The following is a 20,269-nucleotide window of genomic DNA, read 5'->3' as shown; positions in this document are numbered from 1 at the left end:
ATTAATAAGAAAAAGACAAACAACCCAATTTTAAAAAATGAGTAAGATACATTTCGCAAAAGAAGATATCTCGATTGCTCATAGGCATCTGAAAAAATACTTAACATCATTAATTATCTAGGTAATACAAATTAAAAACCATCTGAGATGCTGTTATTTAACTGGTAGAATGACTAAAATTGAATGAAGGTTGGCAGGGATGGGTAGCAATGGAAATAGACATCCTCTGCTTATGACGGTGAATGAGTTCAAACACTTTCAAAAAGTGCAAGTTTGTTATAAAGTTATGATGTACTTTGAAATGGCCCAGAAATTCCACTTTTTGCTATTTACACAGGAGAAACGAAAACATAAACAATTTAATAGCAACTGTTTTTATAAATAGCTAAGAGTTTGAAACGGCCCAGTGTCCAACAAGAGGAGAATGGATGAGCAGATTATGGAACAGTCACAGGTCAGAGACATTAAAAGAACAAAGGTCCACTGCTGTGGGCCGTGCTCTCATCAGGCCCAGCTTTCTGCGCAGCTCAAGACTCTGGGCCTGGCCTATGATCTTCTAGCAGCACTTGGCGGGCGTACTCCCTGAGTTGAGGGAGCTCAGAGCTCGAAAGGGCTCGGTCCGCTGCAGCCAGCCCCACCTTCTCCTGGGACTGGACTCACCCAGCCAGTGTCTGCAAGGACTTGCATGTGACACACATAACACGTAACACATAACACACAACACACATATAGTATAAACTGTGCATAGCAAATAATTTATAGCATGTGCACATGTATAGCATGTAACACAGTGAATAATATTGCAGCATGTAACACACATAGCATATGGCATGTATCACATGTGACACGTAATAGAGTAATGCTATATGCTACACACAGTATATAACATGCACATAGCATGCGGCACACAAACACGTACACACTTATAGCACATAATGTACATTGCGTCTAACATGTATAGCATGTGACATATGTGGCACAAAACAGGCACAGCAAGTGACATAGACAGCATGAAACACGTGGAACAGATACAGCATGTAATGTGCACAGCATAAGCCCACGGCTATGGTTTGCCCTTTCATGAGGGGTGTCTGCTTTGGATGAGCTGGCCTAAAATGGGAGCAGCTTTGTTAGCAGGCGTAACCAGGCTTGGTTTTCCCTTCCCCTCCCCCTCTACCCTTTCTTTCCTTCCTGAGAAGAGGTCTGAATAAGCGGGGGTAGAGAAGGACCTTTTGTAATGCGACTACTGCCCAGCGGCCCCAGAGGCTTCTTCTGCACTAGTCTGGGAGCCACGCAAGGTGGCCGCTGCTGGCATCTCCACACCTCTGGCCGCCTTGCAGGCCTGCTCCCAGAGCGAGTATGTGAGGTGGGCTGGCTTTCCTCTCAACAGCCTCCAGGGGGCCCCACGGTGGGGGAGAAGCAACACAGGAGGTGGGTGTCTGGTGGGTGCCCCCGGGTCAGGGTCTTCTTCAGGTTCGTGTCCCCAGAAGCAGCCCTGGGTCAGGGATTCAAGCGCAAGCAGCATACCCAGGTCGTGATCCCAGGAGGAGGGCACGTAGGAGTCACAGCCTCTGGGACCCTGGGACCTGCATCCCTTCCTTCTCCAGCTCCAGACTCCGTGTCCCCGGGGAGTCCAGCAGCTGTTGGCTGCTTGCCTCTGAAATGGAATCCAGCCTTCCTTTTACAGCGGGAAAACACATGCTTGATGAAGAGTTTGCCTTGAAACCGCTAAGTGTAGGAGCTGGAGATCGCATTTCCACACTGGTTACTAGGCTGGGAAGCTCAGGACCCAGTGATGGCCATGGGTGAGGGTAAAAGGGGGGTGCGCAGAACTGCCTGAGGGGACACACGCAGAGCCCCTTCCTTCCTGATCCACCAGGGAGGGAGCAGAGGCAGGCTGTGGCAGGAGCCTGACTCGGTTCCCTCCTGTCACTCCATCCTGTCTGAATGAGGCCCCGGGGTTGCCCAGCCCTGAAGGGAGACCAAGCCCCTGCAGGAGAAGCTGGCCAAGTACAGCTCACACCGTGGCCTTCCAAGGAACAGGTCCCTTAAAGGAGCTGTAGAAAGGACTGAGGGAAAGGATGGTGGCCGTCTGGCTTCTCGCCCAGGCACTCGGTCAGATGGTGCTGGCTTGGCGAGGGTGTCGTCAGTCCTCCCTCTGGCAGGGGGGTCAGGCACAGGGCGTCAGGAGGGCCGGGGCCAGAGGCTGGGTGGCCCCAGCAGTGCTTGCCGGGCTGTGCTGAGTTGGTGTTTGTTGGCAGAGGGAGGCAGCGAGGGCTCTGTCCTCACCCCAACTTTCCCAATGACTGTGCTTGAGGTCCATCTGTATGAACACGTAAACTGTTAGAAAGCTGAAGTTCCTGGATTCCTCCAAGCTGAGTCCCACCCTCCCTGTGTTCCCTGAACTCTGAGAAAATCACTGTCATGAATGTACCTCTTATCTTCCATTTTGCTTTTGGGTTTAGTTTCAGCCAGCTGTGTTTTGAACAGGTAATTTGTTCATGCTTCAAAATTCAAAAGGTACAAAAGCGTACACAGGAAAGAGCCCCCGCCCTCCGCATGCGTATGAGTCAAGAACAGCAGGGGGTAGTCTTGAAGCAGTGCATCCCCAGGAGTGTCTGGAGCAGAGGTGCTGCCACTTGGGCTGCAGACTCCAGCTGGGTTGCCTTTGCAGAAATACCACCTGTAGTGGCTGTGCCATGTAGCCCGTTGTTAGATTAGGTTCAGGTGAGAGTGACAGAAACCCCAGGCAGCTAAGAACTTAAGCAAGGGACATGTTTATTTTTCTCTTACACATCTTGAGGTAGGCAGCCCAAAGCTGGTAGGGTGGTTCCATAATCATCAGGAACCTATCCTGTTGCTTGACCATCCTCAACACGAGGTGTCTACTTCATGGGCCAAAGTGGCTGCTTGACCTCCAGCCATCACATCCTCATTCTAACCATTAGGTAGGAGTCAGGGAAGAAGAAATGTCCACTACTTCTCTTTCAAGATTGTGTCCCGAAGCTGCAAGCATCATCTCTTGCATACCATTGGCCAGAGTTTAGTAGTGTGGCCACATGTCATTGTGAGGGGGCTGGGAGCATGGTCTTGATCCCAGCTGGCTATGGTCCCACTGATATGTGGAGGTTCTATTACTAAGGAAGGAGGGGAAGAGAGATATCGAGGGACAGCTGGCAGGCTCTCCTGCGATGCCGGAGTTTAAGATTGTTTTTTCTTTATTTTGAGACAGAGGTAGCATGAGTAGGGGAGGAGCTGTGCTGCCAGCACAGAGCCTGATGTGGGGCTCGAACCCACGAATTTGGCATCATGACCTAAGCCGAAACCAAGAGTCAGACAGACTGAGCCACCCAGGGGTCCCCAAAATCCTTTGAAGTGAACAAATCACTTTCCACATGGAGTGCCAGCTGAAAACCAGCAGGACCTCCAGGCCACTTCCCGAGGGCACCTCTCAGCATGCTCGGGAACAACGTGAGAGTGATCCAGGCAGGTCTCGGTTCCTCTGGACACCTTAGTCCCCTGGAAGCCCTTCTTGCCAGAGCCACTTAGAACAGCCCTTGTGAGTGTGGCTTTGTCACACAGCGGGCCACTCTCTGGAGATAGCTAGGCCTCTCCAGGCCTCTCCAGGCCTCTCCCTGGAGACAGTGCCACTGTGGATCTCTTAGGCTCATGTGCTGGGCTCCTCACAAACCATGTTGTCTGGAGCTCCGGGCTGAATCCTGCCTCCTGACTCCTGGGGAAGGGCGGGCACCACCCAAAACAAAGCAGACTGCCGAGTCCCAGCCGCAAGGCTCCAGGCTGGCTCCCTAGAGTCTTAGAGAGGCTGCGTTCTGAATGCTTGGCTTTATGTTTGAGAAAGAAAAGTGGCTTCTTTCCCTAGGCTTCCTTTCACTGAGAAGTGTCTAGGGTTTTGATGAGCTATAGAAGGGGGTGGGAGAACAGGGCTGGTGAGGACAAGCCCATTAGAAGGGAGGGTGGAAAGCTGCTGGGGGCACTGGGGTGAGGCGCCTCAGGAAGAGAGGAAGGGGAAGGCACCCTAGGTCGCAGCGCTCTGTGTTCACGGCCTTTGTTGGGTCAGGCACTGGAAACATAGTGGATGGGCTGAGAGCGAAGCAGAAAGGGGGACCATGCCCAGCCTGCTCGGGACCTCAGAGCCATGCATTTGCAAGAGGGGGCTGCTGCAGGGGAGTAGAAATGGCTGTGTGGCAAATTTAGACAGAAAAGGAGGCTTCCTGTGGCTGCTGGGAGGGTAACCTGTCTGGTGGGGGTGGGGGTGGTAGTTAAGAACTCCTGCCTGCTGTGGGGATGGGGGTCCCTGCAGCACAGGGTGGGGGCTGGAGAGTGGGGTGACAGTGCTGGGAGAACTGAGGGGGGTTCATCAGCAGATCACCAGAGGGGACACACTGGCTCTTGGGAGGGGTCTCTGTGCCTCACCTGAGACATGAGGCTAGATCCTGTGTCCTGACCACCCTGGCCACCCTACAGTGGAGCTGGTGAGGAAAGAGGCTGGCTGGTCCTGACCAGGGCCTGCTGGCCCTCTTGACAAGATAGCTGGGGGACAGTGGAGGGGGAGCCTGTGTGAGCACCCTGCCACTCATCACTTGGGGATAGGAGTGTCCTCTGGGCACCCAGAGAGGAGGGGAAGCAGAGGGGGGACAGGGAGAGCCATAACATGCTGGTTCTAACCAAGAGACACTGTTAGCTTGAATGGACAAATTAAGAAAAATTAAACCCATGTCAGAGGGAATGGAGACTTGATGTCAGGATGTGAGCAATTTCTTTATAAAAAGCATGTTTTGGGAAAGGTCTGGGCAGTGCCGTGTAAATTCAAATTCCTCCTCTGAGCCTGCCCAGGAGCCTGGTCCCACCTAGAGCCTAGGGCCACAGCCAAGAAGGCCCCAGGACTGGGTGGGCTGTGTTGGGGAGGGAGGGAAGTGAGGGGTCCAGCAGGGATGGGACCAGGAGGGTCTTTGTATTTGTTTGGCAAGTAGAGAAGGCAGGGTGGGTGACTCACCCAACTTCTAGGAGCAGGAAACAAGACGGCGCTGACCATGTGGGGATGGATGGGGCTGGTGGGCAGGGACCTGGAATATTGTCACAGTCCTTTAGGGAAAGAAAGGGAAAGGAGAGAGCAGGCCACAGTAGAAGCTATAGCCCTTGTGGCTTTGCTCTTTGGTGGGCAGCGTGATGGGTGTGACCGAGCTGGTGGTGGGAAGGGTCAGGTCTCTGTGCACCCTCCCCTTGTCTGAGGTCAGAGCTGGAGCTGGGGATGACAGCCAAGTGTGTGATGTGTCCTGCCTGGCCCATTTCACAGAGAAGGGCTGACAGCAGGTCAGTGGGCCAGGTGGAGTCCCAACTCTGATCTGACAACACGCAGTGCTCCTGAGAGGTTCTCTGGTGCAGCAGCGGGGACGGGACCCAGCGCCAGCTCCTTGTAGCAGGGGGGTTCCTGGCACGGGGGGGTGATGCCCTTCAAGCTAGGCCATGTTGAGGGGGCTGGGTGCGCACCCTGGTGCACTAAGGCAGGAAGATTTCATGGGGAGGGGGCTGGTCAGCCAGAAAGGCAAGGGTCCCCGTGACACGAATGGATACAGCTCCCTCTGATGGCCTCCTAGTCTCGAGGTCCATGCTCCTGGGTGGGGACTGTGGGCTGCCATCCCCTTGGGTTGGATTTAGCCCTCAGGGAGCCCATGTACTTGGGGCTGGGAGCACATGGGCTTCTCCCTGTGTGCCACTGAAAAGGGGATCGTGACCGGGTGGAGTGAGTAGGGATGACTTTCCTCCAGGAAGAGAGAAGAGGAAGCACGCAGGCCCTGGGGCAGGATGAGCTCTAGCCAGAAGGTTTTGGGGTGAGAATCCAGGTTTTGGGGTGCGAATCCAGGTAAAGCACGTGAGTAGCAGGCCCACCCCAGGAAGTGGCTGCTGTTGGTCATGGCGGGTGTGTGAAAAGGGGACAGCAGAGCAGGCAGCGGTGGGCTGGATGGGGTTGGGTGGTAGCTGGCCACAAGGAGGTGGGGGGCTGCTCTGAACCCAGGAACCCACAGACTGAAGGAGCCCGGTAGGACCTGGTGGGACTTGTGGGAGTGGCAGGGCTACAGCCTAGAGCAGGGATGGGGTGAGCAGGGCAGGGCCCAGGAGCCTCCGTAGCCTCAGGCTCAGGAAGGCTTGAAAGGGGGCCTCCAACTTTAAATAGAAAGATGAAAACTCTCATCCTTGCAGGGAGGTATTTCCACGACTGACTTTGATGAAGACCCTGGCCCCACACTGCACAGTGGACATGTCCATCCTGTATTCCCGGATGGGGAGCCAGCCTGCAGACTCCAGATGAAATGTTTAGGGAGGGCCAATTCCAAGGTGTGTGTGGGGGAAGAGGTGTGGCTTGCTGCACAGGTCTTTCCACACTGGGGTTCCGTGTAGAATGCTTCCCTTGCAGGGACCCTGTTACCAAAGAGACACTCCCTCATGGATTCAGATGGTCAGCAATGTTGGGGTTTGGATCTGAAGGTTGGGGTTTTAAGGGTTAGCGGTGTCTGTCCCTCACCCTCTCCCCCACGTGGGAAAGCTCTGGCAAGCAGGTGGCAGCCACTTTGCCCCCTGGGAACTAGTGGTGCCCCCATCTCCTGGGTTTCTGTCCCACCTCTCAGTTGTTCAGGGGCTCCTCTCTACAGGCAGCTGTGGGGGAGAAGGCCTCAGCCTCCCCTCCCCGCCCCTCCCCCAGTTCTTCCCCGACAACGACGATGTGGACAGGGTGAGGTAGGAGTGTCCAGATACAAATTCTGGCAGGGGAGGAAAAGGAGACCCCCTTAGGCCCACTAGCTCCAAGGTACATTTTCTAGGGTTTTCCATGTGACAGTCACTGGGAACTGACAGCCTACTGGCTCTCCCCAGGACCCTTGTGGAAACACAAGGTCGGTGCACTAGGGCCCCAGCTGTAACACTGTCCAGCAACAGCTGGCCCCCACAACAGATCATTTTCCTGAAGGCAAGGCAATGAGCTGACTCCTTTTATCAGCCCTGTGGTCACACTGAGACCTTGGGCAAGCGCCCCCCGCCCCCCCCCCCCGGTCTCATTAGAGAACTAAAATCCATCAGGGCTGGTGGCCAAACCACCTCACCTGTGTGGCATTTGTGCCCAAATGTTTATCTTTTTAGTTTTTACAGAGAAAGAGAGAACTCATGAGAGAGCAAGGGGGAGGGGCAGAGGGAAAGAGAGAGAGAGAGAGAGAGAGAGAGAGAGAGAGAATATGAATCCCAAGCAGACTCCACGCTCAGTGTGGATCCCAATGCGGGGCTTGATCCCACAACCCTGGGACCCTGAGCAGAAATCAAGAGTGGGCCGCTCAACCGACTGAGCCACTCAGGTGCCGCTGAATCTGATCATGAGAGAACCATCAGACTGATGCAGACATTTTAAGGGACAAGTGGCCTATGTTAAAATGTCAGTGCTAAGAAAGGGAACAGGTGGGCAGTGCAGGCTGGGTCTCTGCTTGGTGAAAGGAGATGGGAGAAGCAGGACAGCTGAGCAGCGCACAGTCCTCGGCTCACAAATAAGACTTTAGGACATCGTGGGCACAAGTAGGAAATTTAGACAGGGAATGTATGTTAGCTCGGATTACTGTGTTTATGTTAAATTTGAGGAGATGATAAAGGGTTGAGTTTCATAGCAGGATGTCATTCTTAGGATGTACGTGCCTGAGTATTCTGAGGACTGCAACTTATTTTCAAATATTTCAGAAAAACGTGAGTGTATGTGTGAGTGCATACACACATATCTGTGTGTACTCGTGTGCACGTGTTTGTGTACAGAGAGAGCAAGTGTGAGTGCAGGACAGGAAGACGCGACAAAATGTTGACGTAGGTAAATCTAGGCTAAGCGTTTACGGGTGTCCATGAACTGTTCTTTTGCCTTGTCATCTGCAAATCTTTCCAAGTTAAAAGTGAAGGAGGACGAGGTCACCGAGAAACACACGGTGTCTGCGTTTCTCAGCCTCACTTTAAGCTGGGCTCCTGTTCTCAAGTGTTGCAATTAAGGACCACTAACCCCTGCTTCGTGGCGATGACAGGTCGACCTCTTCCTTTTGCAAAGGGCTGCCTCAGGGAGAAAGTGCGTGAACTCCTCTCTTCCTGGCTGCCTGCACCTGAGGGAGCCCCTGCTCCCGCGTCCATCCCCATGCTTGGATGCTCATTTTGAAAATCAAACCCAGAAGGTCTGGCCACGCCACACCGGGCAGATGGCTGTTACCACAGACCACAGCACACCCGAGGCTCCTTGTCAAGGGTTTATTTCATCTGCTAACATTCATTCTTGACCTAGACAAAAACAATTAGATGATTATGACTTGCTTTTCCATCATCAACTCGTTTTTCTTGTATGAATAACCAAAAGATTTCTTCTCAACACTTTTTTTTTTTTTTTTAATAAGAAGCTATAAATAAATAAAGCTTTAAACGCTCCTGGGTTCAAGTGAAACACTTCCAGTTCCCAAAAAGGTCACAGACTCATTGCTCGGTCAATTTTGCCGTCCCTGTTTCCTCCTCCAGGAGGAGATGTTGCAGGTCTGTGTGAGGAGTGGGTTGTCTGCTCACCGCGTGTTGCCTCTGTTTCCTCAGCCCTGTGCAGAGCCGTTGGGTGGGGCACCCCTTCAGTGGAGCCCCGGAAGGTGGTGGTGTTGGAGGAGGCGCTACAGGCATGAGGAGCTTTCACCTCAATGCAGGTGGCCTGAGCAGAAGTGCCGGACTGGAGGCGTGAGGGGCCGAGGGGCACTGGCACCTGGTGCTGTCTCTGGGCGCCTTGGCTTGGGTGCTGGCCCCCCACGGGACCGCTTTCCAGATGCAGCAAAGAAACCAAGGAGAGACCCGTGTTTCCGTGTGAATTGGGACAACGGATCATAAGTTAAAACATTCCAATATGTACAAAACAGATCCTACACTCAAGGGGGCACACACAGGAAGCCCACTTCAGGAGGGCCGGGTGCCCAGGGGTTCAGGCAGAACGGGGCTGAGCTTTCCACCAGGAGGTGGAATTGACCACCTCCTGATGAAAGCCACAGCAAACCCCGAGCACCCCACGTGCTTGTCCAAGACCCCAGAGGTCTCATGAACACGTCCCACCCTCCTCCCTGGAGCACAACTGCCCCAAAGGATGAGTGTCAGAACAGATTCCCCCCCCATGCTGACCTTCACTACCCCTTGAAAGAACCACTACACCACTTGGGCACTGGTCTGCTCAGCCTGACGCACCCACTCTGCAGGGTGATCCTGGGTAGGTGTGGTGCCCATCCCAGCCTGCTAACCACTGCCCTTGGACTAGAAGATGAAGTGGTTGGTGTAGGAAGCAGGAGGTATGGGCACCATAACCTTTGCCAGGCAGGCAAAGACTAAAAGCTACTTCTTCCTGGGTACCTCCCATTTGACAACACTGTAGTGTTTCCTGTGCTATTGAAGGTTCCTTGCTTCCACACCTCTGGGGTGGCTGAGGAGAACCTGGGGCAGGGAGGAGGGCTCCTGGTAGAATCTGCCCTCGATGCTGCTGTCCTCAGCAGGCTGGCCGTGGCCCTCACTGCCCTCGTGAGGGAGGCTTGTAGCCCCCAGGCACGTGTGGGCCCTCACCTGGAGAGAGAGGGCACTCGTCCACCTTGGGTGTGGGACACACATTTTGATCCCAGAACCCAGGGCCTCATGTGGGGAGAGCACCCCCAGAGAAGACAGTGGCCTGGCCTCCTGGAGCACAAGACAGGGAGGGCATGGGGGAAGTGTCTACAATGGATATGGAACATGGCTTCTCCAATCTGCAGGGCTGCCAAGAACAGGGCCTGACCTGCTTGTGGTCAGAGGTTGGGCAAAGGGAAATGCAGGGAGAGGCTGGGGTGGGAAGGGCTGTGTATCTGGATACTAGGGAGCCACTGAGAGCCATTTCTTCCAACTCTGATAATCTGAAAGCCTGAGTCCCCTTCCCTGGCCATAGCAAACCACTGTGGCCCCAAGGTATGATTCATGGGCAGCAGGTACAGTTGGCTGTGTTCTAGCCAATGGAGGCTTGATTGTACTTCTGCACATGCGGTTGTGGGAACAGTGGGGCATGAGCCCCGAATAAATGTCTAAGTGATGACCCTGGGGCCAGGGATAGTCTTACCAAATCTCAGAGGGTCAGAATGGTAAATGGAGCAGGGGAAACTTTCTGCCTGAGCTGGTCTGGCTTGGTGGCCCAAAGGCCAGCTTGGGTGGGGAGGTACATAGACACAGGTGGTAGCATCCTTGGACACAGCCTTCCCACTCTTTTCTTACTCTCTGTCCACAGAGGGGGACAGTGCATGTGGGCCCAACTCCTTGCAGCCCTTCTTAGCCTGAGGACTGTGGGAAATGGGGGGGAAGGGTCTCAGGAGGTGTGCTTTGATCTCCTGACCCAAAGCAAGAAGCCAGACTGTGTGTTTTGACCTTGGGCCAGAGAGAGAGTGGGCTTCCCAGGGGCAGGCCAGAGTCTTCTCGGCTTCAGGAGGGGTGGGCCCTGACCATGAAGATGGGTGAGCTAGGAGCTCCATTCCTGAGGACACCTCAAGGGGCTACCTTTCTGCCCAGAGAAGTGGCTTCACTCAGGCCCAGGGACCCTGGGGCCACTGGAGGCCAAGGGGCTGCCTGGGTGGCCTGATCCCGGAAAGGTGCCTGGAGCTGGTGTTGGGCCCCTGCTGGCCTGCAGGGCAGAGAGCCAGCAGGTGTGCACAGTGGGTGTGGGACGCGCTCCTGGCCCAAGTCTGATCTGCACTCTCTGCTGTCTGTTTCTTGTTTTTAGACCTTCGGCTGGCCGCTGTGCATGAGCTGGGGCCAGGAGAGGAGGTACAGTCCTGGCCTGCGCAGGCCTGCCTGCGGCATCCCTCAGGCACGCTTTCCTCTGGCCAGGGGGTGGGGGCGGTGGTTTGCACTGGCGGATTCCTCAGACCCCGCCGGGCCGCCATGTCCCCACTCCCTGACCCTCACTCAGCACATCTACCTTCTGGTGAGTGCATCTGGGACCCTCTTCCCACCAGAGTTCCGGTGGGTCAGTCCGTGTGTCTGACCTCACCCCCGGCGGGGCCACCCCCCACGACCGGCCACCACTACCACTTCTCGATGATGTGGCTCATGTAGTCCTCAGTGGGCACGCGGCCCGGCTCCTCGGCGTCCTCCCGTGGCAGCGCCTCCTTGGCGCGGTGCAGCAGGCGCTCCTCCCGGCTCTTGAGGCGCTGCTCCCTGCGCTCCAGCTGCCGCTTGTACTGGTAGCGCTGCTGGAAGAGGTCCTTGGCATAGTCGTAGAGCTGCACGTCCAGGTCATTAAGCTCCTCGATGCGCCGGATGGTGTCCTCGTCCACCTCCACACCGCCCGCCCGCGTGCTGTTGTACTGCATGAAGGGCCGGATGAACTTGAGGTTGAACGTCCGCTCGAACAGGTACTGCGTCTTGCGCTGGAACTCCGTCAGGCCGAAGAAGGCCATGCCCCGCAGGTTCTTCTTGGCGCTCTCCAGCAGCAGCTGGGCCCGCTTGCCCTCGGGGATGAAGGACAGGTTGTAGCAGCCCACCAGGCTCAGGTCGGCCAGCATGCGCACCTGGCGGTTGTTGGCCAGGTTGTAGGGGCAGTCCATGAACTCCTGCAGCGTGCAGCCCGACCAGTCCGTGCCCTCATAGCAGGGTGGCAGCTCTTCGGGTGTGGGCGTGCGCCCATCGCACATGTGCAGCGACGTCTTCCAGGTGGCCCCCCGCTGCACATGCCGCCACTCGCTCAGGTAGCGGGACACGGGGTCTCGCAGCAGGGTGATGTAGTAGAACTTCCTGTAATGAGATAGGGACAGGGGGTAAGGTGAGGGCACAAGTGCGGGGTGGGGGGCAGTATCTGGGGGCCATTTGGCGGTGAAGGAGGGAGGAGGCTGGAGCTCCAAATCTGACTGCTTTGGGTCCACAGCGTGGGACCTCAGGCACCTCTGATACCAATCGTTACATTTAGTTCTCCAAATAGCGATTTCTGAATGGGAAGCCTGGGAGCTGAGATGTGACACAACCTGCAAAGGGCACCACGGTCACCATCACGTCTGCCAGGTGTGACTATCGCAGGGTCCTGCAGTGCCTGGCCTCAGTGCCTCCTGAATCCTGGCCCAGGGGCTTCCCCTGGACCCCAAGGCCATCCTCCTGTGTGCTCCCTCCTTAGGAAGGACAGCCTGTCTTTGCCCTGCACTGGGGCAGACCTGCAGGAGCCCGTGCTCCTGGGGACCAGAGGCGTAAGGAAGTGCTCACAGCAGCAGACTGCATGTGTGGGCCTGCTCAGGGCCTCCCACAGGCCCACTGCACACCTGCACCCGTGGAGGGCGGGCACCAGTAGACCACTCAACCCGGGACCCCCAGGTGACCCATAATTCATAATTATCTTGTCTCCCAGGAACTGTCTCCACCCCAGGAAGTCAGGCATCCCTCAAGATGCCACCTCCTTGTGCTATATGCAAGGGGCGTCCATACCATTGGAGAAGTGACTCCCCATGTAACAGGCACATCCCTGTCTAGCATGATGACTGGCCTGATGTCACCAAGACATAGCGGGCAGGGGGGCTTCCAGATGTTCCTGTGACAGGCGTGGTGTGTGGTGGTCAGCCCCAGAGAGGTTCTTCCTGGAAGCCTCTCCTCCAGGGCTGGCAGAACCGGCAGCCTGTGCCTGGTGGGACGTCCCAGGCCAAGGCAAACCAGGGCTGGGGCAGGCAGCAGGAGCCCCCTGGGCCCCACACACCACTCCAGGGGGAGAAGCTCCAGGAATGCCCACCCCCACCCCCCTCCAGACAGCAGCACGGAAGCACATGCACACGAACCCCTCCTTACTGAGGCCCAACAGGGGCACCCGACTAACCCACCATCCCCCTCGCTAACCCCTTGGGGAGCTGCATAGAGCACCTCGGGGGGTCTGCTGGCAGCATGCTGATCTGACTGCACATCTCCCAGGGAGCCCTGGGGTTGGCAGGGCGACTGGCAAAAGCAAAGGCAGTGGGGTACCTCCACATGTCCCCTCAGATGGAGGGAGGGACATCTAGAAAACTGCAGGGTGGCATCTTCATTAGGGAACTTGGGACCCCCAAGCAGAGCCCGGGCAGGGGGATAGTTAGCCAGTGGCTGGGGGGCAGGGACCAGAGGAAGACTGGTCCTGCAAAGCAGACTGCTGAGGAGGAGCAGGGCAGGGACTGTGCCACCGGGAGTGGGGTGGTGGCTAAGGCAGACAGCAGAGAGAGCACCTGGGCAGAGGGAGTCAGGGACCCCTTTCTCAGCAGGGAGTGGAGAGCAGGAAGGGCATCCTGACTCCCACCTGTTCCCTGAAGCCTGGGTTCTAGTCTGTGGTCTGTGCTCAGGTCCTTGTTTGATCTGGAAGCACCCTCTGCCCCTTCCCCTGCCCCCTCAATACTGTGCCCCAGCCTAGGCTTCCAGCCTCTGCAGGCAGCTCATGTTCCAGCACCTGCAGGGGGGAGCCCTGCACCCCCACACTGGACCCCAGCTCCTGTGGAACACACCGTGGTGATTCTTGCTGCCCTCGAAAGATGAACAAAGGGCCACCTGCACCCTCTGTGACCACTGCACCTCCTTCCAACCCTCCTGCTGGCTCCTGGGGAGAAATTGCAGGGCCTTAAGCTGTGTCCTCTTCCCTCTCTGCTTCATCAGCTGACTCTGGCTCATCCTACAGACCTCAGACAGCGCCACCTCCCAGGGAAGCCATGAGGTAGACAGGGCTCCCCCTTGGGCCTCTGTCACAGCAGGAACTTAACACTGACCTCTCAGCTCATTTGACCAGAGCCTCCCTCAGGGGCGGGAGTGGGCAGGAAGGAAGCTGGCTCCTGTGTGTGTGCTAAGCTGGCTCCCCAGGGTTGAGACCGAGATGGATCCAAGGATCGAAGACAGAATGTGCCTCAAGGAGGTCACCTCACGTAGCACCTTCAGCCCCTAGTGGATGAAACCAAGCCCGGGAGGTTAAGCAGTTGCCTGGAGGTCCCCAATGGCTTTGGCAGTAGGGTGGGGTGAGTGGCCAGGACAAGAAAGGTCAGTTCATTCAGGTGTCAACTTTGTAGGAATGAAGTATAAGACATTTATAAAGCCTGACCATGAGAAGTGCTTCTGAAGAGGACAAGACAGACAAGCAGACACAAAGCAATAAACACAAGGACACACCTGGAAACATGCATATAAAGAAATGCATCCACTGCTCTCACAGGTGTCCCAGAGGGGTCTTACAGGTGTCCTTAGGCCCCTTTGGGAGGCTGAGGGCTACTTGGACCTCCTCCCATTCTGTGGGACCCTGACTCCTCATATGGAAATGGGCCAGTGTGGTAGTTCCTCCTGGACACAGAAAAGCAGAGTTTGAGGTGTCCACTGACACAGAGGCATGTCCACTTGGCCCCAGCCAAGGCCAGCTGGGGGTTCAACATGGCCCCAAAGATGACCTCTGAGGGCAAGAACACACTGTGCACACAGAGCACCAGTACCGTTCCCTGAGTGTGTCCTCAGCCTTCAGCCTGGGGTCCTGCGTCAGCACTGCCCTCCATCCCACCATGGGGGTGGGCTTGGGGGAGCCCCAGCTCCTCCCAGACCCTCACCAGTCCCTGTGATGGGACCAGGACTCTCAGCCCTGTCACAGCTGGTGCCTGCAGGTCCTGGGGAGGCCAGGTATGGATACCCCTGAAGTCCTTGGCCATTAATCTCTCTGACATGTTAGCCAGAGAGCTAACGTTCACTCAGTGACCTATAGCTGCCATCTGGACAGCCAAGGCTGATGGGAGGCCTGCCCGCCCACCTGTCCAGTCCCTCTGCTCACAGCCCAAGAGGGTGCAGGGCTTGCCCAGGGTCACATAGCAGGTCTTGAGGCAGGACGAGTCCAGGCTGCCTCCTTAGAGCCCGTGGTGTGAACTGCCTGGGCCTGGTTAGACAGCTGGGCTTGTTCTGTCTGTCAGAGAGGCCTGGGTATTGGGATCGCTGAGGGATTTCTAAGGGTACAGTCACTGCTGGTGTATCTGGCAGGCTCCAGGAGATGCAGACGAGTCTTCTGGTCCTCAGAGCTTCCTGTTTATGTTCTGTGGTGAGGCCTGAGAAGCTGACTCCCCTGGGCCCCTCGAGCTGATGCTGATCTCACAGCCCTGTGCTCCACATGGGTGCTAAGAGGAATGGCTTCTCTCCTGGCCCAAGTGGGGCTCACCCATGCTAGGGTGACTGGGAAGGGTATCAGGATGGAACATGTGGTGTCTTCTCTGTGCAGGACATTGCCATGGCCTGGGCACCCCCCCGCCCCCATTTCTGTCCCCCAGGCATAGCCAGTGGTGGAGAAAAAGGGCTCAGGCAGATTCTGGAGCCTGTTCGAGGGGCTGGCTACTACCCAGCTCTTGTCTGGACAGTGTGGGAGCCGCTGCAGCAGATACACACACCCGTGGCCTGTCAGCCTCTTCAGGAACTCATGAGCCTGACACCCACCTCCACCTTGTCCACCCTGGCCCTCACCCTGGCTGCTACCATGACACTGCAGACAGCCCTGCCCATAGGCCTGTATCCTGGCCTGCTCCCAATTCCCCTACTCTGCCCTGTCTGTCCATTACACACACTACCAGACACACTGGCTGTTTATGTTCTGGTTTACTGTCCGATGAAAAGAAGGTATGAAGGCATTGACAAGAAGTGAACAGAAGGCAGGGTGTGGTGTGGGGGTAGAAGAACCCCCTGATCACCGACCACACCCCACAAGATGTGACCTGATGTACACTCTGTGAAGGTGCCGAGGGGCTCACGGCTCAGGGATATGAGGAACTGGGCAGGGGCCAAACAACATAGTCTGCACCCTCAGTGGTGTCCCCAGCACCTGCCCTTCCGTGCCCAGACAGCTGCCACCAGGCTAATCCTAATCCCTGCCCTAGCCCCACCTCATGGGAAACTGGAGGGTCTCTGCCCCAAAGTTCTTCCTGCATGGACATCTGGGGTCCCCCATAAAACAGGAGGCTTTCTGCTTATCACTCTCCAGCAGGAGCTCATCCATTCAGATGGCCCAAGTACCAAGCAACAAGGTTTCCAAAAAAAGGGGAATGAGGAAGCAGAGGAGAGGAGGAAATAATGAGAACTGCAGTATATGGTTCATTTAGCCTGAAATGGCCAAGTGCCCAGCAAGTTAGTATGGGGACCAGAGCCAGATTACAGAGACGGCCCATGCAGCACCTGGACAGAAGAACAGAATACCTGCAGAGGACTGGCTGTCAGGAGACCCAACTTCTCCGCAACATCATATGCTAAAAATCAGTGGAGCACTGGCTTCTAGATGCTGAGAGAAAATGACCAGCGACATGTCAGACCCCACCAAACTATCCAGCAGATGTGAGGACAGAGTGGAGACAATGTAGACATGCAAAGACTCAGGACATTTATTTTCCATGAATCTTGTTTTAGGAAGATATTGGACTACGAATCTCATTTAGTAAACAACAACAACAAAAGCGTGGGAGACAGGAGCTCCAACCCAGGAGAGAGGTGGAGGGTGTCGACCGCACATCCCGCTGGGCCTCCAGGAGCAGAGGAGAAGGGGTTCCAGGAAAAACGGGGCCTGAACAGATTACCTGATGCAACAGAGCATTTGTGGAAAAAAACGAATGGTAGGTACACAGCAGATCTTTGGAATCACTTGGAAAAAATTACGTCTATGAACACAGAAAACAATGCAAGTAAAAAAAAAAAAAAAAGATTGGGCAATTATTAATTTCAGGAAAAGCAGGAAGTAATATGAAAAAGAAAGTATTCTACTAAAATCAGAAGTAAACAGTGCTTTTAGAGACATTATAATGTAAATACTGACTACTGATTTAATAAAAACTTGAGATTTTTACTCTACTTGGAGGATGGGGGGGTTATGGAGAAGGATGTGCAAGGGCTTAAGAACATTTAATCTTCATCTACCCAAACAGAAAGCAAATACACAATGTTTAAATCAATAAATCAAGAAATAACACTATAAATTATTTAGAAATACAGAAGTAAATACATGAAGAACACTGAAAAGAGCCGCAAGTGGTAATTTGGGGAGGTTGGAAAGGAAAAGCAGATCTGTTGGTTTTTACTATAAGCCTCTTGGAACTATTTGTCTTGAAGTGTGTATATAAACTGTTTTAACCAAAAACATGAAAAATAAAACAATGAGGAAACTGGCCAAAGAAGCATATGGAAGGATGCTCTCCTTCCTTAGTCACGGAGGAAATGACACAGTGAGCCACAATGTGACTTAGACAGGCAACGCAGAGGTGGGGCAATGCCAACTTCCAACTGCTCATGGGACGTGAGTCGGGGACAGTTGTTCCGGAGTGTCTTCACTGGAAAGCTGTGACCCAAGACTCCTCTCACAGGTGTACAACCCAGGGAAACCCTGTTCAAGTGCACTGAAGACATGGACAAGACCACCCACGGCTGCACCGTTGCTGACAGCCTCACACGTCTGCCGCAGTGGCATGTGAACATAAACTGCGATATTCTTCCAACAGAGTGCGGCTCAGTAATAAATGAACAGAACAGACTATAGTTACAACAACTCGGGTGAATTTGAGAAATAAGATGTTGCGGAGAAAAAGCAAATAAAGAAAATGTAATAAAGATGACACTGTTTACAGTTTCCAAATATAAACACAACCAGAGAAAATACCATTGACTGATACATATGTAGATATCGACGTCAGTTAAAAAAAGAAAAAAGGCAATGAGGGGACACACATGAAAATTCAAGGCAGAAGTCAGCAGTAGTGTGTCCTGGGGCAGGAGGGTCGCTGGGGTGGCACCAGTTCATGGTGGCTTCTGTCATGTGGATGGCGCCCTCACTCTTAAGGCAGGCGATGGGGGTGTAGGTGTTTATGTTTTATTTCTTATGTACGTTATGCAAATTCTTTTGTAAGTTTAGAAAACACTTTGTGATAAATAAGTTTAAAAAAGTTTTACAAACAAAACCAAGATTCGTGCCAGCAGGCCTTGCAGGTAAACTGGCATTCTTGCCAAACCGGAGTCTTGGTTCCCCAAAGTATGCCAGTCCCCTCCATCTTGCCCCCATGCTCCCTCTGCCTGCAACATCCCCCCCTCCCACCGCCAGTGCCTCCAACTCTAGGGGTTTACTGCCCTTCGCCCTTCTTTCGTGCCCCTCTCACTTCCCCTTCCTACTTGCTAACACTCCTACAGTGAGTAGGGAGAGGTCTGTGGAGGATCCTCCGTGGACATCACCTCTTGGGATGGTGATGGTGGCTAGTTTTCCAGGCTAGCAGGGGCTGCTTTTGGCTTGTGAACTAAGCACGCATTAATGAGCTGGCTGCTCCATGACCTCTAGGAGGGAACCACCACTTCTACCAAGCTGGAACATCCAGTTGGTGTCTGGCTTCCTACAGGGGGGCCTTGAGGTGCAAACAGAGTCAGCACCACTCCTGGGACTCTTCAGTGGGGTCAATCCCAATGTGAAGACTCTAGTGACTTGGCTGGCAAGTTAGGCTCTGTTGGGGTGGCAAGCTTCTGGCACCTTCTCTGAGCAGAGCCCTACACTATATCCTAGCTAAAGTGGGTGGTCCTGGGACCTGACCTCTAAAACAGGTCTCTGCTGTGCCCTAGGACAGGCCCAGGATCACCCAGAGCACGTCCCAACCAGACTGTCCTGACTGTGGCTACAGAGCAGGGCTGACAGCACCGTTACTCCTGAACAGGGAGCACACAGGGACCGGAGGGGTGGTGACCAGGCCCTGCTACATCTCCCCTCGCCACCAGCGGGTGCTCAGCACCACTCATCCGGTCAGTGCCCTGGCTTGGCAAAGGACACGAACTGGCAACGCCCCCAGGTCCCTCCCAGCAGCGACAGCAGCCAAGGTTACAGGCTCACGGCATGCCAGGCACAGCCTGGGGGCAGGCGCTTCTTGCCTTTCACAGAGGAAGAGTCCCAGGCTCGCAGCTATTCAGTGTTCTAGCGCTGTGGGCTGGGTGGGGTGGGGTCAACAAGGGCAGTGGGAGGGGCAGGGAGGCTTCTCAGAGAGGGTGGGGGCACAGACTGTCCCGACCAGAGGGAAGGGCAATGGAGGCTCAAGGGGCAGGCAGGGCCAGACCAAGAAGGGTCTTGTTCATTCCACAAGAGAACGAGTTCCAAAGGGAAAGGGCATACAGTGCAGCGTCCACATGGATTTCAAAAATAAGTCATGGGACTTCAAAGACATTTTGTGCTGTGAAATAATTCTAGTCCGCACGCCTGCGATCACTCCTGACACCCTGCAGGGCTTATCGCCTGTATCATGCATTCTTGAGTTCATCACGTTAGTTGTAATGCTTTCTGTGAACATAGCTGCTCTGACATTTTTGTGTGCACTGGTTTTAGCACGCCCCACAGTCACGCAAGATCCTAGAGGGCAAGGAATGTGCCTTGTTCTTGGGTCCTAACACTGCTGTCAGGCAGTGGCCAGCTCCAGAGTCTTAAGTGTGAGTTTTTATGGGACAACTGTAGCCCTGGCCTGGGAACCCTGTTTTGTTGACAACACACAGACACTTTGGGAAAGTTCTGCAAAATGCAGCAAATGAGCTTTGAGTTCCTTCCTGGAGGAAGGGGTGGGGGGCAGGTGGGTGGGCAGCTAACAGGAGGCTCCTGCTCTGCTCCTGCGCTGGGATCAGGGAGGTGGCACCCTCTCGCTCTGTCCTCAGGAGCCCCTCTCCCTCCTGCCACCTGCCTGTGGGCATCAGGCAAGTAGTCCACAATCCTGACTCGGTATAGCTCAAACTTTATCACTTATGTGAAACCTGGGTTCATGAGGCAAGGTGACAGGTCCAAGGCCAGAGCCCACACCTGTACTGTGTAACTGGACATTGCTGTCCCAGAAGCACCCACCTCCTGCCCCTCACACCAGTGGCCAGAGGATGCTTCTTTTTCCCTTCTCTGCCCCGAGAGTGTGGGTCTGATCTAAACACAACCACTCCTGACTCTCCTCTGGCAGCCCAGGGCTCTGACCAGAAACCAGACTTGAAACCTGGCTCAGGCAGAGAGAAGCCTGGAGCTGGGGGCGGGGGTGGGGTGGGGAGGGTGGAGGGGATGCACAGGATTCTGTGGCTGGGGGAAGGGCCAAGTGGGCATCAGCTTGCAAGAGTCTGCCCTAATGAGAAGGGCTGGGGGGCGGGGCAGCAAAGTCGCTGCAGAAAGCTGACGGAGTGTTAGCTCCCGCAGGAGGCATGGAAGCCAGGCAGGGAGGGGATGGTAGACACACAGCAGAGATGCCTATAGGCGAGGATGTGTGGACGAGCCCGT

The 20,269-nt window shown here is 54.9% G+C and overlaps 1 protein-coding gene across 1 annotated transcript in view; it reads right to left on the bottom strand.

Moving 5' to 3' along the window:
* Positions 1–8,266: 8,266 nt before the first annotated feature.
* Positions 8,267–20,269, bottom strand: part of HS6ST1 (heparan sulfate 6-O-sulfotransferase 1) — a 45,028-nt gene continuing 33,025 nt past the window's right edge. Inside the window, exon 2 of the mRNA XM_040474703.1 lies at positions 8,267–11,799. Coding sequence (XP_040330637.1) covers positions 11,091–11,799 — 709 coding nt within the window. The 3' untranslated portion in view covers positions 8,267–11,090. The remainder of the gene's footprint in view (positions 11,800–20,269) is intronic.

This window comes from Herpailurus yagouaroundi, unplaced genomic scaffold (genome assembly GCF_014898765.1).
Source record: "Herpailurus yagouaroundi ecotype Mexico unplaced genomic scaffold, PumYag 140, whole genome shotgun sequence".
In the NCBI taxonomy this organism is placed as follows: domain Eukaryota; kingdom Metazoa; phylum Chordata; class Mammalia; order Carnivora; family Felidae; genus Herpailurus; species Herpailurus yagouaroundi.
This window is presented reverse-complemented; position numbering and strand designations above follow the sequence as displayed.